This window comes from Silurus meridionalis, chromosome 20 (genome assembly GCF_014805685.1).
Source record: "Silurus meridionalis isolate SWU-2019-XX chromosome 20, ASM1480568v1, whole genome shotgun sequence".
Classification (NCBI taxonomy): domain Eukaryota; kingdom Metazoa; phylum Chordata; class Actinopteri; order Siluriformes; family Siluridae; genus Silurus; species Silurus meridionalis.
The window spans coordinates 17553284-17570404 of NC_060903.1; the positions used below are offsets into that span (position 1 = coordinate 17553284).

General features: G+C 39.2%; 1 protein-coding gene across 3 annotated transcripts in view; it reads left to right on the forward strand.

The window, feature by feature from the left end:
• cdh7a (cadherin 7a) overlaps positions 1-17121 on the forward strand; it is a 91249-nt gene that overhangs the window by 36170 nt on the left and 37958 nt on the right. For all 3 annotated transcript variants that reach the window (XM_046876904.1, XM_046876906.1, XM_046876905.1), the window contains exons 3-6: positions 4393-4687; positions 11918-12037; positions 16317-16484; positions 16813-17000. In XM_046876904.1, coding sequence (XP_046732860.1) covers positions 4393-4687; positions 11918-12037; positions 16317-16484; positions 16813-17000 — 771 coding nt within the window. The remainder of the gene's footprint in view (positions 1-4392; positions 4688-11917; positions 12038-16316; positions 16485-16812; positions 17001-17121) is intronic.

Genomic DNA, 17121 nt, shown 5'->3' on the forward strand with positions numbered 1-17121 from the left:
ATGAACGGTAAATTAGGTGCATGTAAAACAGAAGGTGTTTGTAATCTCAGGCTATAATTGGCCTCGCTGTGTTTGTGTGTGTGTGTATAAGTGTGTGTATAAGTGTGTGTGAGTGGTTTTTTTTTCGTCTTAGAGACAAATGACGGTGCTGCCATCATTTTTCTTTCTTTATTGCAGTGTAATGCGCTGGCCGAATCAGCACACACTCTAATTCCTTCTCTTCCCGAGTGCTTTTATTAGGACGAGTGTTTGCATGTGACTGAAACACGAGGGTTTGATGATGTTAATGGTGCGTGACCGAACACGAAACGCGCCGACCGTTCCGTCGCACGTGAAAGCCGGCGTTGTCTCCGCCCACGCTCACGGCCACCCTCACCAACATTATTTACAAATCCTTCATTCACATTTACGCCATTCGACAGACGCCATCCTCCAGAGCGACTAACAACTTTGAGGGTTGAAGCCATTGCACAAGGCCTCGGCTTGGTGGCTACTGGGATTGGAACTTGTGATGTTTAAGTCCAATGACTTAACCACTGAGTTCCCACATCCCTCAAAGTGGCATTATTTATATCAATACCTGGAGAAATGATTTCAATGTAATTTGTATAGAAATGAATAAATTCTGGATATACTGTAAGTTTACATTTCCAAATTAGTCCCTAAAGGTTTATCCCTAATGAGCGAAGCCAGAGACGATGGTGGTGAAATAAGAACTCCCTGAGATGATATAAAAAAGAAGAATGGAGAGGAACTCATCCTCATCATCACCGGATATTCTTTAGTTCCATCAATGTTGAGGTTATCAACTGTTCACTGATGCCCAGTGTAGCAGAGCGAGTTTATATTAGTTACAGTTCAAATCCATCCTCATGATTCTTCATTGGAACCATCATATACACCAGGGGTGTCCAGATTTCTCCACAAAGGGCCGGTGTGGGTGCAGGTTTTCATTCCAACCAATCAAGGGCGACACTTGATAGTCAGTGAAAATCTAAATCATTAGACCATAAACCATAAACAGGACGAATTTGATGTGACTCTTGATTTCCTATGTGGTAAAGATTGGACACTCCTGATTCACTAGATGGAAAAAAGTCACCTGACCATAAGATTGGTGTGTGCATGTTTGAACATCCCAATCCACATTTAATCCCTGTGTCATAGCTCAGTGGAGGCGAAGGCTCTGGTTTACTGATCAGAAGGAAGGGGGGTACAGGCCCCAGTAATGCCAAGCTGACAGTCTTGAGGCTCTTAACTGTCTGTGCTTGTGGCAAGTAAAGAAAAGCCCCTTTACCTGATTTCCACTCTTCTGGAAAGATGTTCCAGTAGATTTTGTGGAAATTTGTGCTCATTCAGCCACAAGGGTGTTAGTAAAGCTAAAGGAGGTGAGATGAGCAGGCCTGGGGGTTTGTTCCAATTCATCCCAAAGGTGTTCAATAGGTTTAATAGCTTCATAGCAGAAGATCTTCTACTCCCAGCCATATCGTCATGAAGCTGACTTTGTGCACAGGAGGCAGTGTCCTGCTGGAACAGATTTGAGTCTGGTGGTTGAATTGAAGGAAAAATCGAATGCCGCAGCATCCAATACACATCGTATACAATACCTCACAGTGTGTTTGTTTATATAGAGTAGCTGCTGCATACACACACACACACACACACACACACACACACACACACACACACACAAAAACACCGGGTCGGCTGATTAGAGTCGTAAAACAGCTCGGGCTGTAACAGTGTGCAGTAATCATTTCCCAAAATTACAAATTTCACGAGACAGCATGAGAAACTCGGAGTTTTAACTAAACAACTCTTTCTCCTGCTTTTATTAGATGCACTAAATCAGTGAAGCTCACGGCCAACAGATCCTCGCTTTACGCTAATTAGACTCAGCTGTCATAAAGACGCTCGTCCTCCGTGAAAAAAACAGCGCTTTCCATCCTGCCATAATATTTTGTCTTGATTTTTATATTCGAGTTATAGTCTATTTTATTTTATTTTACGCCAATAGGGATTTTTTTCTTTTCTTTTTTGTGAAACTAAAAATAATAAAGTACAGAGACAGTGTCTCAATATACTCCCGATGTTGTAAATCAGTAAAACAGAATACAGCAGTATGATCATTCGCACACAATTCTGAATCTTTTTCCAGCATGACGACGCCCCTGTGCACAAATACGGCTCCATGAAGATATGGGTTGGAGTGGAAGATGTTTCCTTTACTTCCAAATGTGGGAAGTGAATACACTTGATGAACAACATAGTTATAAAATAAATTAAATAAATGAAATTATGGGTAATTATTTGTGGGGATTCGTTTAAAATCTGACCACTGAAAAGCTGTTAAAAAAATACATAATTATTCCTGAAATCGGTGTAAAATATATCTGCTTGGTTTGAACTGAATTATTATGCTTTTTTTTTTTTTTATTTAATTAAAAAAGTGAGAAATAAATAAATAAATATATTAAACATAAAAATTTTGTATTAATATTTAATATTCTTTTTAGTTTATTATATTCTTAGTAGAATATTTTATATGTATGATATAAATATTATAAAATATTTAATAACATTTAATAATTGAATATAATATATAATATACTATATTTTTTATAGCATCAAACTATACACAAAAATGTGAAATAAATAATAGATGCAATTTTTCTCAAAATGATAAAGTGAACTTTGATCAGAAAAACGTTGGCATTTATAGTCGTAATATAATGTTTTTACTGCGCCTACACACACACATTTTTTTATCAAATAAATCAAAACCTCGTAGCAAACGAACGATCCGGTGAAACTGTTCCAATCAGCCGTTCGTTTGTCGCTGCTCCGCGCGAAATCGTCCCTTCGGATCGAGAAATCTGCATACAAATGCTAAATCCGTAGTGATTGTTTCCATGAGCTCAGTAATTGTGGTTTGGTTTCTCCATGCGACTGCTTGTTTGGGAGAAGAAGAAAAAAAGAAAGAAAAGCTTTCCAGCTCAAATGAAGGAATAAACAAGTCAATAAAACTGGTGGGTTTAACAGAGAAGCGAAACGAACCCGAGCTGCTGCAGCAGTTTCTTATTAGTCAACTGTTGAGTCTGTAAAGTGTGAGTAATGGTCATTAAAGGATTTCTGTACAATTCAGCAGAAAACTAATGGCACTCGCAGGCAGCTTTTCTTTCTTTTATATTAGGAAATGTATTCTTACACAACGATGGGTGTTCGGTGGGGGGGGGGGGGGGGGGGTTACTTTCAATAAAGTAACTATAAAGAAATCAAATATCACAATATTATAATAATTACAGTAATAGGTTTCCTGGTGGTCTAGTGGTTAGGATGAGGCGCTCTCACCGCTGCGGCCCGGGTTCGATCCCCGGTCAGAGAACCAACCCCAGCCACTTTCAGAGCCGGTCCCAAGCCCGGATAAATTGGGAGGGTTGCGTTAGGAAGGGCATCCAGCGTAAAAACGTGCCAAATCAAACGTGCGGAGGATCCGCTGTGGCGCCCCCTAACGGGAGAAGCCGAAAGAAAGTTATTTTATAATAATTACAGTAATAACTATCACGATAATAACCCAAATGTCTAATATCACATTAATATAATAATAATCGTCATCATTGTTATCATCAGTTATACTCATCATACTTATCGTCTTGTTAGTCTACTTTCAGGTCACTTTCTTTAGTGATGTCCTTCCTGAATCAGTCCATGTCTTAATACCATAATGATGCCACGTGTATAGAAACCATGAATATTATAGAGAAATGCAGTAGAACAAAGCTGCATCACACACAGGAATCTCATACAGTGAGAATGAACGTCATCACTAAAGCAAAAAACAAAATAAACTATTTATTGTGTAAAAAAGTTCATGTGCAGTTTGCTACAGAAGCAGGTGGTGAGCTGTGACTAGTGCGCTCTCTGACCGTCCAATCGAAGGACGTCAAAATGCTGACGGCCCCGGGGTCTCCAACTCGAAATCCGATTGGTTAAATCAGCAGTTTCATTGTCATGTATTTGAAGCTACATGTGGCCACACTGATGAAGGTCTCAAGGCAGATAACTTTGACCCTGGCAACATGTGATGGCTAAAATCTGATTGGATAGAAACTCTTACATAATCATACACTAATGGAAGCAGCACAACTGAGAGAAAAATAAAAATAGAAGACTATTGGGAAGAATTTAATACATATTCATGGACAGGTGTGTGTGTAGTACTAACCCTTTCAGAAACTGTGGGTCGTTCAGGAAGAAGTCTTCATTTCTAAAGTCAAACACAAAATTTTACAAACACAAATGTACGAATGTAAATGTAAAAAACATCCGGCTTCTCATAAACGTGCTAATAAGCTTGTTGTTTTTCTCTCTCCTTCGTTCCTCGGTGTGAAGCTGCACTCGGATGTGGATAAAGGCGAAGGTAGGATTAAATATGTCCTGAACGGAGAAGGTGCCACCACCATTTTCACTATCGATGAGAACACAGGTGACATCCACGCCACCAAACGCCTGGACCGAGAGGAGCAGGCCTACTACACGCTGCGCGCTCAGGCCCGCGACCGCGCCACCAACCTGCCCGTCGAACCCGAGTCCGAATTCGTCATCAAGGTGCAGGACATCAATGACAACGAGCCACGCTTTCCAGACGGACCGTACCAAGCACAAGTCCCCGAAATGTCTCCAGTGGGTGAGTGTTTACAGAGTTCCATCTGCATTCATTCGGTCTGCGTTAAGTTCCTCAGATTCCTCAGAACTCTAAAGTAATTAATAAATAAATATTTATTAATTATTTATTGATTCAGAAAGAAATGTCTCTATATGTTTCACTGACACAACACTTAAAAAAAAATCCTAGAAAACCACTACACATCCCACATTCCCCACCCCAACACACACACACACACACACACACACACACACACACACACACACACACACACACACACAGACACCCTATTCGCTATAAAGCAGTCAAATTGTGAAACAAAACAAACAAAATTGAGGTAATTTTTGGATTAACTTGCAATACACTCAACAAGGTCAACATCACCCAGCCTTCACACACACACACACACACACACACACACACACACACACACACACACAGAGTGTCGAAGCTGAGCCGTGACTCATCTCTGCTGAGCGTCTAATGCCTCTCTGTGATGCGGAGGCTCTTAAATCTTAAGCAGTTTGACCTTGGTATTGACTTTCTGTTTAAGTACACAGGTAAAGTGCAAAATCAGATTTGTAGAATATTCTGGAAAGCAGTTTATTCACCCTGCAAAAAAAACCAAAAAAAAAAACAACCTTTCTGTTAGAAAATGAGCTCCATTACTGTTTGATAAATGCAGATTTCGCTGTCAATATCGCTATGAAATCATTTTCAATACGGATCGCCTATATAGGGCGCCATTACTTTTGTCCTGGTTGAACGGTTGGTCTTGGTTGTCTCGTTTTGGGACGTGTTCTTCTAGACATCGATCGCGATTCAATGAAGCACAGAATTCTTTGGTAGGTTATTCCGTGTGCCTGATTCTGGTTAAGCTCAGTGATTTAGGCTCTGCTTCAACCTCCAAACAACTGTGGTCATTTGTGCTACATACAGCCTTCATAAGCCTTTTAAAACGTGTGACATAAAACTACTGTTCATGAGTATTTATTAATTCATGACCTGTCATAATGACTGCCTGCTCCAAACCAACACCTGTGGTCATTTTTTCTAACAATGTTTTTTCAAAAAACCTACAAAAAACCTACATAAGCCTTTCATGACTACTGACATAAAACCTATAAACATTTATAAAGGCATCAGCTGTCGGAATGAATAACTTTTTACACAGAAAAAACATAATGTATGTACAGTATTTGTAATAAGACTTTATAATAAGAAACTCTATTTTTTAGAACAGATACATAAGCCCTTCATGACTGATGATATAAGGCTGCATAAGCATTACATAATGCATAAAATTTGTAAAAGTTGATTTTTCTAAATAAATATTAGTGGGTATGAGCGGAAGGTCGGGGGTTCAATCCCCAGTATTGCCAAATTGCCATTCTTCGGGCCCTTGAGCAAGGCCCTTAATGCTCAGTGCTCCAGGGGCGCTGTATCATTGCTTCCATCATCGGTGGGATATGCGAAGAAAGAATTTCACTGTGCTAAAAAGTACATAAAGCGTAATTCACCAAGGCCTTGAATCGGAAGGTCATGAGTTAAAAACCCAGCATCCCGAAGCTGCTACTGCTGGGCCCTTGAGCAAGGCCCTTAAAACTCAACTGCTCAAAAGTAAAATGTAAACCTCACGCCTACAGAGTCAGAGAACAGATAATATTTATACTCCGGTCCCCGTTTGTCCTCGTTTGTTTGGCGCTGTTTAACCGAGCGCGGAGAATAAAAGCTGACAGTCAGAAGCGGGGCGAGTCGACACGCTGTTTTATAAACGTAATTAACATGCTGCCCACCAGCAGCCGTCCAGACCTGGGAGCAAAGCCATTAGCCTCTGCTGAAGCAGGTGACCCCGCTCTCACCCACTGCTCCCGCAGATCAATTTAAAATCATTACGCCCAAGCGCTGATGAATGGCTCTGATTAACGGGAGAATGATTAATTTAATTTGGTAATTAAGGAACAGGAGATTGTTTATGACTGCAGACCTTTCAGTGGCACCTCGGCGCATCGCTCGGACTCGCGGCCCTGCAGATTCATAACAGATGCTTACGAGAGCGATCCCTGGCCCCCGCTCGTTTTTCACACGCGCCGGCGTTTATTAAGATGCTTCGAACATCGTCGCGGCGGCTCCTGAGCGCCTGATGTTTTCCGCCTTGCCGTTATTGAATTCCATTAGCTCCTGGAAATCGAGCCGCGCTCGCATGAAACCGGACCGGGAACGTTAACGCGCACGCTAAGGAGAAATAGCATTACGGAGTGCACATTAGATTTGTACTGATTAGCTAATCCTGCAGACAAGCGCTACAAGAGCCGGGAGATTGGATGTCATTCCGATCTCATCTCAAATCTGATCTGGTGAAGGCAACGAGAAAAAGTGATACGAGCTGGCTCCAGGGTGCTCCAGCTGGTTTCTGAGAGAACGTTCGGAGCTCCACAGTGGTCCTTCTCAGATCATATTTTAACATCAAAAAATAGGAAATTTGATTGGTAACTCATTTGCGTAAGGCAGTTAGCATCTACATACTGTTATATTTTAATATAATATAAATAATATAAATCTTCAAATAATCTGTCAGGTGATTAAATAGCTAATGTTTTTCCCAAAAAACTGTGGTCATTTGTGCTAATACTTCACTGAAGATCTGGATTCACATTTATTAAAAAGGTGCATTAAGCCTTTATAAAGCACTTTCATAAAAAACATTTTTATAAAAGGTACAATAAACCTACGTATGTCTTTCATGAAGAGTGATATTAAGCCTATGAATCATTTATAAAGGCATCAGCTGTTGTAATGGCTGCTCACACAAAAACAACAACTGTGGGATTTCTGATCTGTAGAAAAAGGTGTGTGTTTTTAGGTACATGTGTCTTTTTGAGTTGTTTATGACTACTGACATCATTCTACATAAGCATTAAATATTGCATAGGCTGTCACAATGATTTTTTTGACACAAAAAACTAATGCATTAATATGTAATAGCAAAAATATGAAAGTAGGAAAATATACATGAAACCTACATAAGCCCTTCATGACCTTTATGTACTTTATGTAGCTTTATGTTATGTGTTGTAGCTCTATGTTGTTGTTCAGTGTAGTACCAGGGTTCTGGAGGAACGTTGTCTTGTTTTTACTGTGTACTGTGTACCACTGTGTATAGTAGAAATGACAATAAAAAGCCTCATGACATGACTTGACTTGACTTGACACTATAATGCTACATAAGCATTAATAATGCATCAGATTTACAAATTACTGCTTTTTCTAAATAAACTTTGGTGGTCATTTGAGATAACACTTTTGTAAAGACCAGTATTTCTAGAAAAGATACATAGAACCTACAAAAGACCTTCATGACTGCTAACATAAGGCTACATAAGCATTCATAAATCCATTATCTGGTATAATGTCACAACACTGTAGTAATTTGTAATAATTGTAAAAAATTTAAAGTATGTATTTTTTTTAAAAGGTACATGAAAACTGGTGAAACCTACATCATTTTATGACTGGTGACATAAGGCAACATTAGCGTATATGAAGCCGTCAGCTGTCACAATGTCACATAAAGTAATGTAGTAATTCATAATAACACGTCATTGAATGTCAGTATTTTCATAAAAATATACAGGAAAAAGATCTTAGAGTTTTCACATAAAGGCGTAATAACACTTATTAAAAGACCAGTATCTTTAGCATAAATACAAAAAACCTACATATGCCTGTTATGGCTGGTGACATAAGGCTACACAAGCAAGCCATAAGCTTTTATTGTCTCCCAGCAAATACAGAAGTTTGTAATAGCACTTCATAGAAAGCTTGTATTTTTTTTAAATATACTGTACGTAAAAACCTACATAAGCCCTTCATAACTACTGGGTTAATGCACTGTTATAAAGGCTAATAAAAAGAAGGTGTAGTAACTGTATGTACTGGACAAATGCAATGAATAAGTATTAGGTGGAACCCACTGGAGTATTAAAGCATTTCTTTCCTCGGTGAGCTCAACGAAGTGTGGTGTAATTACTTTCGAGCACAAATCCACACTGCTTCAAACGGAAACCTGCGGAAAGATCGGAAAAAAAGACAAGACAAGTTTGTTTAATCCTTTAATCCTGTTAAAAAATCTGCGTCTTTATAAATCTCATTAGCCGGTCTTTATAATCTACTAATAAAGCTGTTTCTCCGTTCCACCCCTGATCATCGAGCAGATCGCGGAGGGTTTCCGAGTACGAGCCGGATCATCTGGAGTGAGTTTGGAGGACGTTGCTTCCACAGCAGGGGGTGTGAAGAACCCTGTGGAAGTTGTTGAATTCATGCCAGTTCTCCTAAACGTCCTCAAAAACCACGACCTGAATCAACCTCTTCCTGTTTACAAGGTCGAATAAAGAAAAGTGTGGCTTACGCAAGAATTTCACCATTTATTATTTAGTTTTATTTATAAGATATAATTTAGTAATTTATCTCCTAGTTCCAGACCACATCCAAAGACATCAAAGTTTATGGTCACAGTTTTATACTAGAAGTCGACCGATTCATTGGTTTTGCGGATTCATCGGCAACGTGCTGCACGTCTCTACACGTGAGACTGCGCGCTGCACGGAGAGCGCTATATTACATTTAATATTTGTCTTTTTTTTTATAATTCTATAAAAAATATTCAATAATTAATGTCCATATTTATTTAATTTAGCACATTTTCATAATTTAAGATTTAATTTTAGATTTTTGTAATATAATACATTTTGTACTATTTTAAATAGTTATTTATTTATTTATTTATTTATTTATTTTTATCCAGTATCCATTTAAAAAACGTGGTTGATTGATCGGTTATCGGCAAGTACGATCCAACTCAGCTATCGGTAAAATCTGTCGAACTCTATTTTATACACCTGGAAAAGTTTTCTATTTTGTGGATGATTTTGATGTAAGACAGTAACGCAGCTTGTATTGTTGTATCGCTGCTGGAAAAAATATATGTAGAAACCCTAATAGTATTTGCAATGTTTTTAAGGGTTATAATGGGAGTTGTATTGGTTGTATTGGAGGCTGTAATGGTCTCTGTGGGTCTCTCCTGGTAATTTAATCACCTTCTATTGGAGAAAAGCAACAATATATCTAATGAATACCATCAAGAACCATTCGAACACCTTTGGCATTAGTCAATAGGGTTGACGGAGCTCCAGCATGTGCTACCTGAGAGAAATGAAATCTGATAGTAAGCAGTCGCTGCAGCACACAAGGTTTCAGCTCCATCTCATTTATTTTTTTCCTTTCTTGCGGGGTTTTATTCCCAGCGGTGCTCTCCAGATGTTTGCGGTTTCAGATATGACACAAAATCCGAGCCCGTCCCCAAAGGTCTTATTTAGTCCTTTTTTTACGAGCAGACGTGTTAAAGGGTAATCTGTGCTTCTCCCGAGGAGGACCGCAGCCAACACCGGCCCATAAATCGCGCTCAAATGAAGGCTCGGCACTTTCCATTAAGACGCTTTACGGCTTAAATAAAATCTATCTGGGAATTATTATCCAGGCAGCCAGGCAATATGAAACTTGCCTTTTGCGGTCTCACATTCCGAGATGTCTGGCATCGGGGCTTTTTTTTTTTTTTTTTTTTTAAAGGACGCCTGCACAAGGGACATTTACATTCATCTTGGACAAAACACCGACCGCAGGTTAATGCTTAAGAGTTGAGAGGTTGGAAAGTCAGAATTCTCAGGTCACCGGGACACGACTTTAACATCTGCACGGATCTCTGGGAAATAAAACGCTCGTCTGGTAATCTTTCAATTTTGATCGCAGCATCGAGACATAAAAGCGTCGAACACCATGTAAAAGTCGGGCTGAAGGAAAACTGTGGTGTGGTTTGAATTATTCGTGTCCTCATGTGCTTCGTGACTGCGTCTCGGGGAAAAACTTGTGGAGAAAGAAGGCGGAATGCAGAAGTTGTTCGAGCGTGTAGCCCAAAGTGATTTTATTATAATTTTTTATTTTTTTGACATATTCATTGACTGTCTTGTCGCTCGTCCTTCACGCTATGGTGTTGCACGTGTCTATGACTTTGTAGCTATAAATAGCTGAAGGACATATTCTGCAGTAAAATTACAAAACGATTGCTTCAGTGTGTAGGCGTGTAATCGATCCAGAAGACGTCTATCTAACCTCAAGTCTAGAGCATAAATATCCATGGTTTAGGGTACATTGGGATTTTCTGTGATCCTGTGGAAAAAAAAACACATTTTCATTTACAATCATAGCATTTGGCAGACGGAGTTATTCAGAGCGACTTACTGTTATCTCATTCAAACAACTGAGCAGCGTTGGGGTTAAGGGCCTTGCTCAAGGGCCCCCGAGTGGCAGCTTGGTGTGGCTAGGATTTAAAATCATGTCTTTAGGATCTTATAATAGCTTCCACTCTTCTGGGAATATGTTTCACAAGATTTTGTGGAGATTCATTCAGCCAGATAGTAAAGTCAGGTATTGATGTAGGTGAGAAGGTGATGAGGTCTGAGCTGCAGTCAGCGTTCACCTTCAGAGCTGGAGATCTTCCACTCCAAATCATGGAAAGCAGATCTTCATGGACATCATGGAACAGGTTTGGGTCTCCTAGTTCAAGTGAAGGGAGAATTTCATGCCCCTGCATCCAAAGATGTCAAATACAATTGTGTGGCTGCAAGTTTGTGGTAACAGTTTTGGGGAAAAGCAAATAAGGCTAGAAAAGTCAGGTTTCCTAATACCTTTGTCAACATTACAATAGGTTGTGTTGTTGATTTTGATGTTTGTAAGACAGTAATGCTGCTGGTCATGTCCCATGTCACATCCCTGCTATAGTATATAATAATAATTTAATTCTTCCTATTGGAATTATGTTATATCCAGAAGATACCATCAAGGACCAATAGGACACCTTTGCAAATTTGTAGATCATATCTTGGTTCTGATTCCAATCAGGTGTCCAGATCCAATACAACCTTCCTTGTAGAAACGATCATATAATAGCAGACCTGTTAAGAGGAAAGGGGCAGCTCAGTGGAAAAAGTGTTCTGATTGGAAGGTCATTGGTTTGAATCCCAGCAACACCAAGCTGCTACTACTGGGCCCTTAAGAAAGGCCCCTTAACTCTCAGCCGTATACCAGAAATAACTGTAAGTTGCTCTGGATAAGGCCGTCTTCTGAAATGTCATAAATGTAATGTAAATGTGATTCCAAGTTGCAGTTATAGAAAACTTTCCTTCCTCGTCTCTTCAGGTACGTCGGTGGTGGAGGTGAAGGCGACAGACGCAGACGATCCCACATACGGAAACAGCGCCCGAGTCGTCTACAGCATCCTTGAAGGCCAGCCGTATTTCTCAGTGGAACCCAAGACAGGTAAAAACAGCAGCAGCGACGATAGCAAACAACAACAACAACAACAACAAGGAGCACAGCAGAAACAGCTCTGTTGTGGGTTTGTAATGTGCTGACAGGGTTCCACAACTCGCCTCAACACAACACCGTCTCAGGAGGAAAGACGACTCAGAGGTTTGGGAGAACGCCATAAACATTTACACTGTCTCTAGTGAACAGCCGAGGAGTAAAATGGAACAGGAAATGTGTGTGTGTGTGTGTGTGTGTGTGTGTGTGTGTGTGTGTGTGTGTGTGTGTGTTTACAAGATGCTGACGTGAGGTCTTTTTTTCCAAAATGTAGACAATTTTGCATTTCAGGCCCCAAAAATTATTTATTACTTATTATTATTAAGACTGATTAGATAAATTATTATTAACAGTAATACATTTAATAAAAAGGGAAAATACAAAAGGTAAAAAAAAAGAATTAAATAAATGAAAAAATATATATAAAAAAAATATATATATATATTTAGTAATAATTATATTAGATGTAAAAAATAGATGTATTTTATGTTGTATTTTTTTTTGCAGGATGCAGCCACATTTTTAGATTTTCAACATTTTATTGTTAAATAGAAATATTTCTGAAGTATTTTAAATAACAGTAAATTTCTTTGCAATTTTCTGGGTTTTCTCATGAAATACACTCACAAGGGCACAAACTTTTGCACTCCCTCCAAATAAAAGTATAAACAGTTGTAATGTTATAATGATAAAACTGCAATTTTCATTTATGCTCATGATGGTGATGATGATGATGGTGATGATGATGATAGTGATAATGATGATGGTGATAGCTACTTCTTTAATAGAAGGAGCTTTTATAAAGTGAACTATAATAAATATAAAAACGTTTCATAAAGAAGGAAATAAATACGCTGCTGAACAGACACCGGTCACGTAGATTTAAAAGAAAAAGGTATTAATAATGAATATATTTGCATCTCAGTCTGACGATCCTGCGCCCAATTTGGTGTAAAAACTCTAGTAAACATAATTCAAATGGAGGAGTTGTGCAGTTCCAGTATTTGATTTATAAAAAAAGCAGGTGATGAAAAAAGTAAAATGATATATGAAAGGTACAGGAAGAGAAAAACCCGGTGAGGATGTTCAGCAGGTTGTTGAACTAAAAACTCAGATTCGTAGCACAGCCTGGGAGACGTTGTTGTTGTTGTTGACGTGACCCGGCGCGTGAGTGGGAATCTCGTGACGGATCTGTAGTAGGGGTCGCGATCCGTCTGTCTCGCAGGAGGAAATAATGCGGTCGCAGCAGCGGTGACAGCTCGTACGCTCCCGCAGCGCAATCTCGCAAACACTCTCCCACGTCTCGGGATGGGGGTCTCTCCGGACACGAGAGAAACACAAGTGTAAATATGTGGAGGAGTGTGAGGTTGGAAGCTGGCAGGCAAATAACGAGAGGAAAAATCTTCACTGTGGCGTCAAACACGCTGAGAAACTACAGGCAGGACATGAAAGGCATGGACGAGCAGGACTTCCAGCAACCACAAACACTCATTATTCTCCATCTGCTGCAGGGTTTTATTCCTCTTCTGCTGCAGCTACATGACCAGGACTGATTTATTATTTTATTTAGAAAACATTGCCCTTTTTTTACCTTTTTAAATGTATTTAATATGAGAGTGTGGTTACATTTCGAGAGGTTCCTCCAGAAACATCAAGTACACAAAATGTATGTGAAAAATGCATTCAGGGCAAAACAGACATCTCATTGATACGCCTGAGCAGGTGAGGTTAAGCTTTGTGGTGCTGCAGGGATTTGAAGTCATAACCTACTGATCAGAAGTCCAACATCTTAATCACAGAGCTACAGCAGCCTTGAAGCGAAGCAGAAACCAGGTGTTCAGAATTCCTAAAGCTGAGGAACTCAAAACTCTACAACATCTTTCTGAGAAAGCAGCAGGTCTCAGGCCTGATGAACCGCTGGGAACGAGATGTGTTAATGATTATCGGCAGGTCCTTCACTTCTGCCGGACCACCTGCAACTGAGCGCAGGAGAAGAGAAAACAGTGAAGTGTCTGAAGGGATTTGGAGTGAGGTGATGAGGTGCTGTTTTGATTCTCACGTCCAGAGATGGCTGTCTGAACCTGACGGCCACTCCAGGGTTCGGAGACCATTTCTCAAATATCTGTCAGATTCCACTTTCTCATAGACAGGTTCCCTTGTCCCTCAACCTGACCCCCAACTGTGATCCTACAACTTTTACTCCTCTACACATTTTCATCTGTACTTTGTTTTGGACTGATTTTCGGTCATATTTTATCCGTACTGTACTTACATCTCGCTAATTGCGAAACAGCTAGCACGCCAGGAAGCTAATTATCATCCAAAGCTTTCTGAAACACTTGGATAAGTAACCAAGAGAACGTTGGGATTCGGGATCTGACTCAAGGCAAAACTCAAGCAGTAGAGGAGCAATCTTCTCCAGTGTTCTGGTTCATTGAAAACATAAATAATTGTTCTTCTGCCTCCACTTAACTCCACCAATTTTAGAAAAAAAAAAGCCCTAATCAGGGTTTGGACAGAATTAATTTTTTTTTTTACATTTTTTTTTTTGACAGAATTTGTGTGTTTTACAGAATTTTTGTTTAATTATTTCTGGTCAGAATAAATTTATTTTTATTTATTTTTGAAACAGATTTTTTTAGACAGTTTTTTTTTTTTTAAACATTTTATTTTATTTTGACAGAATGATTTATTTATTTATTTAGACCTTTTTTTTTACTGAATTATTTACCTGTTTGTTTGTTTGTTTGTTTGTTTATTGGGACATACAGTACAATTTGGGACATTTTTGCATATTTATTTTGTGTTTATTTTTGTTGGTTTGTTTAGACATTTTTTTTTTTAATTTAGTCATTTTTTTATTTATTTGTTAACATTTTTTGTAAAGAATTATGTGTTGGTTTGTTTATTTGGGCATATTTTTAGGCAACTTTTATTTAAATAGTTTTTCATTTGTTTGTTATTTGTTTAGACAGAATATTGTTTTGTTCGACATAATTAGCATATTTTTGGTTTGTTTGGACAAAATTCTGTTTGTTTGTTTTTTGTGAAATCAATTGAGTTTGTTTGCTTGTTTTTTGTGGACAGAATTTTGTTTGTCTACACAGTTTGATGATTAGAACCCCTAATTATCCAATAATCTGCCCTGAAAGAACCACATCCAAACCTCTGAGCCTGTCAGTTGATGGAATTCAGATGGAGCAGATGTTAAAGGTTCCATTCTGATTATAGAAACAAAAAGACATTAATGCGCTCAGCGCTTCAGCAGATCCTCGTCCACACACACGGCGTCTGTCAGCACCGGCAGTCCGAGGCCATTTATTAGACTCCCCTTTTTTCAGTCTATAGATTAATTTTAGAAAATTTGTTCCCCCGGCGTGGCGTCGCAGCACACGGCAAATAGCAACGTCTATCGATTGGGTTTTAACTGAGCAGCCTGAGCCCAGGACGGATAAAGGGTCACTTAATGACAGGGGAATTAGTCATCAGGTGGAAATGCCAAAGTCAACAAAGATCAGGAGAGAAAATTAATTCTGGGTCCAGCAAAGACGTTAGTAAAGATCACAAAGAGATTATTATTATTATTATTATTATTATTATTATTATTATTATTATTATTATTATTATTATTACTATATTTATATAGAATTCCGTTCTCTCATTTGGTTTAAAAGGAATTCTTCTTCTTCTACTTTTTCTTCTTTTCCTTACTCCTCTTTTTGTTCTTGTTTTCTTCTTCTACTACTTCTTGTTTTCTTCTTCTTTTCTTCTTGTTCTTCTTCTTCTTTTACTTTTTCTTCTTTTGCTTATTCCTCTTCTTGTTCTTGTTTTCCTCTTCTACTACTTTTCATTTTCTTCTTCCTTTTCTTCCTTTTCTTACTCTTTTCTTCTTTTGTTCTTTTCCTTCTTTTCTTCTTCTTCTTTTGCTTCTTCTTTTCTTTATCTACTTCTTTATTTTCTTTTGTTACTCTTTTGCTTCTTTTTCTTTTACTTCACTTTATTTTTCTTTTACTTCCTCTATCTCTTCTGCTTCTTCTTCTTTTTTTGCATAATCTTTATTTGCTGTGTTCTACGTTTACATTTTCTTCTTTATTTTCTTCACCTCTTTACTGTTCTTTTCTTCTTCTTCTTCTTCTTCTTATTATTATTATTAATATTATATGTAATGAAACTACAAGACTCTCTCTCCACTCTGTTTATTATTTAGCAGTAAAACTGTGATATGCTGCTGCAGGTATCGTGAGGACGGCGCTGCCCAACATGGACCGCGAGGCGAGGGATCAGTACCTGCTCGTCATCCAGGCTAAAGACATGGGTGGTCAGATGGGCGGCCTCTCGGGGACCACCACCGTCACAGTCACGTTAAGCGACGTGAACGACAATCCTCCACGCTTTTCCCGAAGTACGGCCCTCGCACTCGCACATCTGATACACATCACGTATGTGGTGTAGTGACAGAGATGTAGAGCGATTTTCCAGCGTGTACATTAACGTTCGTAAAATCAAATCGCCATAAACATCGGATTGGAATTTGAATGCGTCTCAGAAATCGAATAAATACCCCACATTGAACTTTCTATATTTCTCAGCGCTGATGTAGCAGGGAGCAGAAGGGGGACACGTGGCACAGCACTGAGATGATAAGAGAAAGCAGAAATAGCATCATCAATAATTTTGTGTTTGTGTGTGTGTGTGTGTGTGTGTGTGTTTGTGTGTGTATGTGGTGGCAGAATCCTATCAGTTCAGCGTGCCCGAATCGTTGCCTGTGGCTTCCGTGGTGGCCAAGATAAAGGCCTTGGATGCAGACGTGGGCCCCAACGCGGAGATGGAGTACAGAATTATCGAAGGAGACGGCCTCGGGGTTTTCAGGGTCGAGCCAGACAAAGACACTCAGGAAGGAGTCATAACTCTGCTGAAGGTGAGTCGCACGCCGGCCGCGTGATCGCGCAGCTCATTGCACACGGAAAATGAATACGCTTTTTCAGACCCGGTAGGAGCTTGGTGCTGAGCGATATTACCTTCCCATCGGATCGGATCAG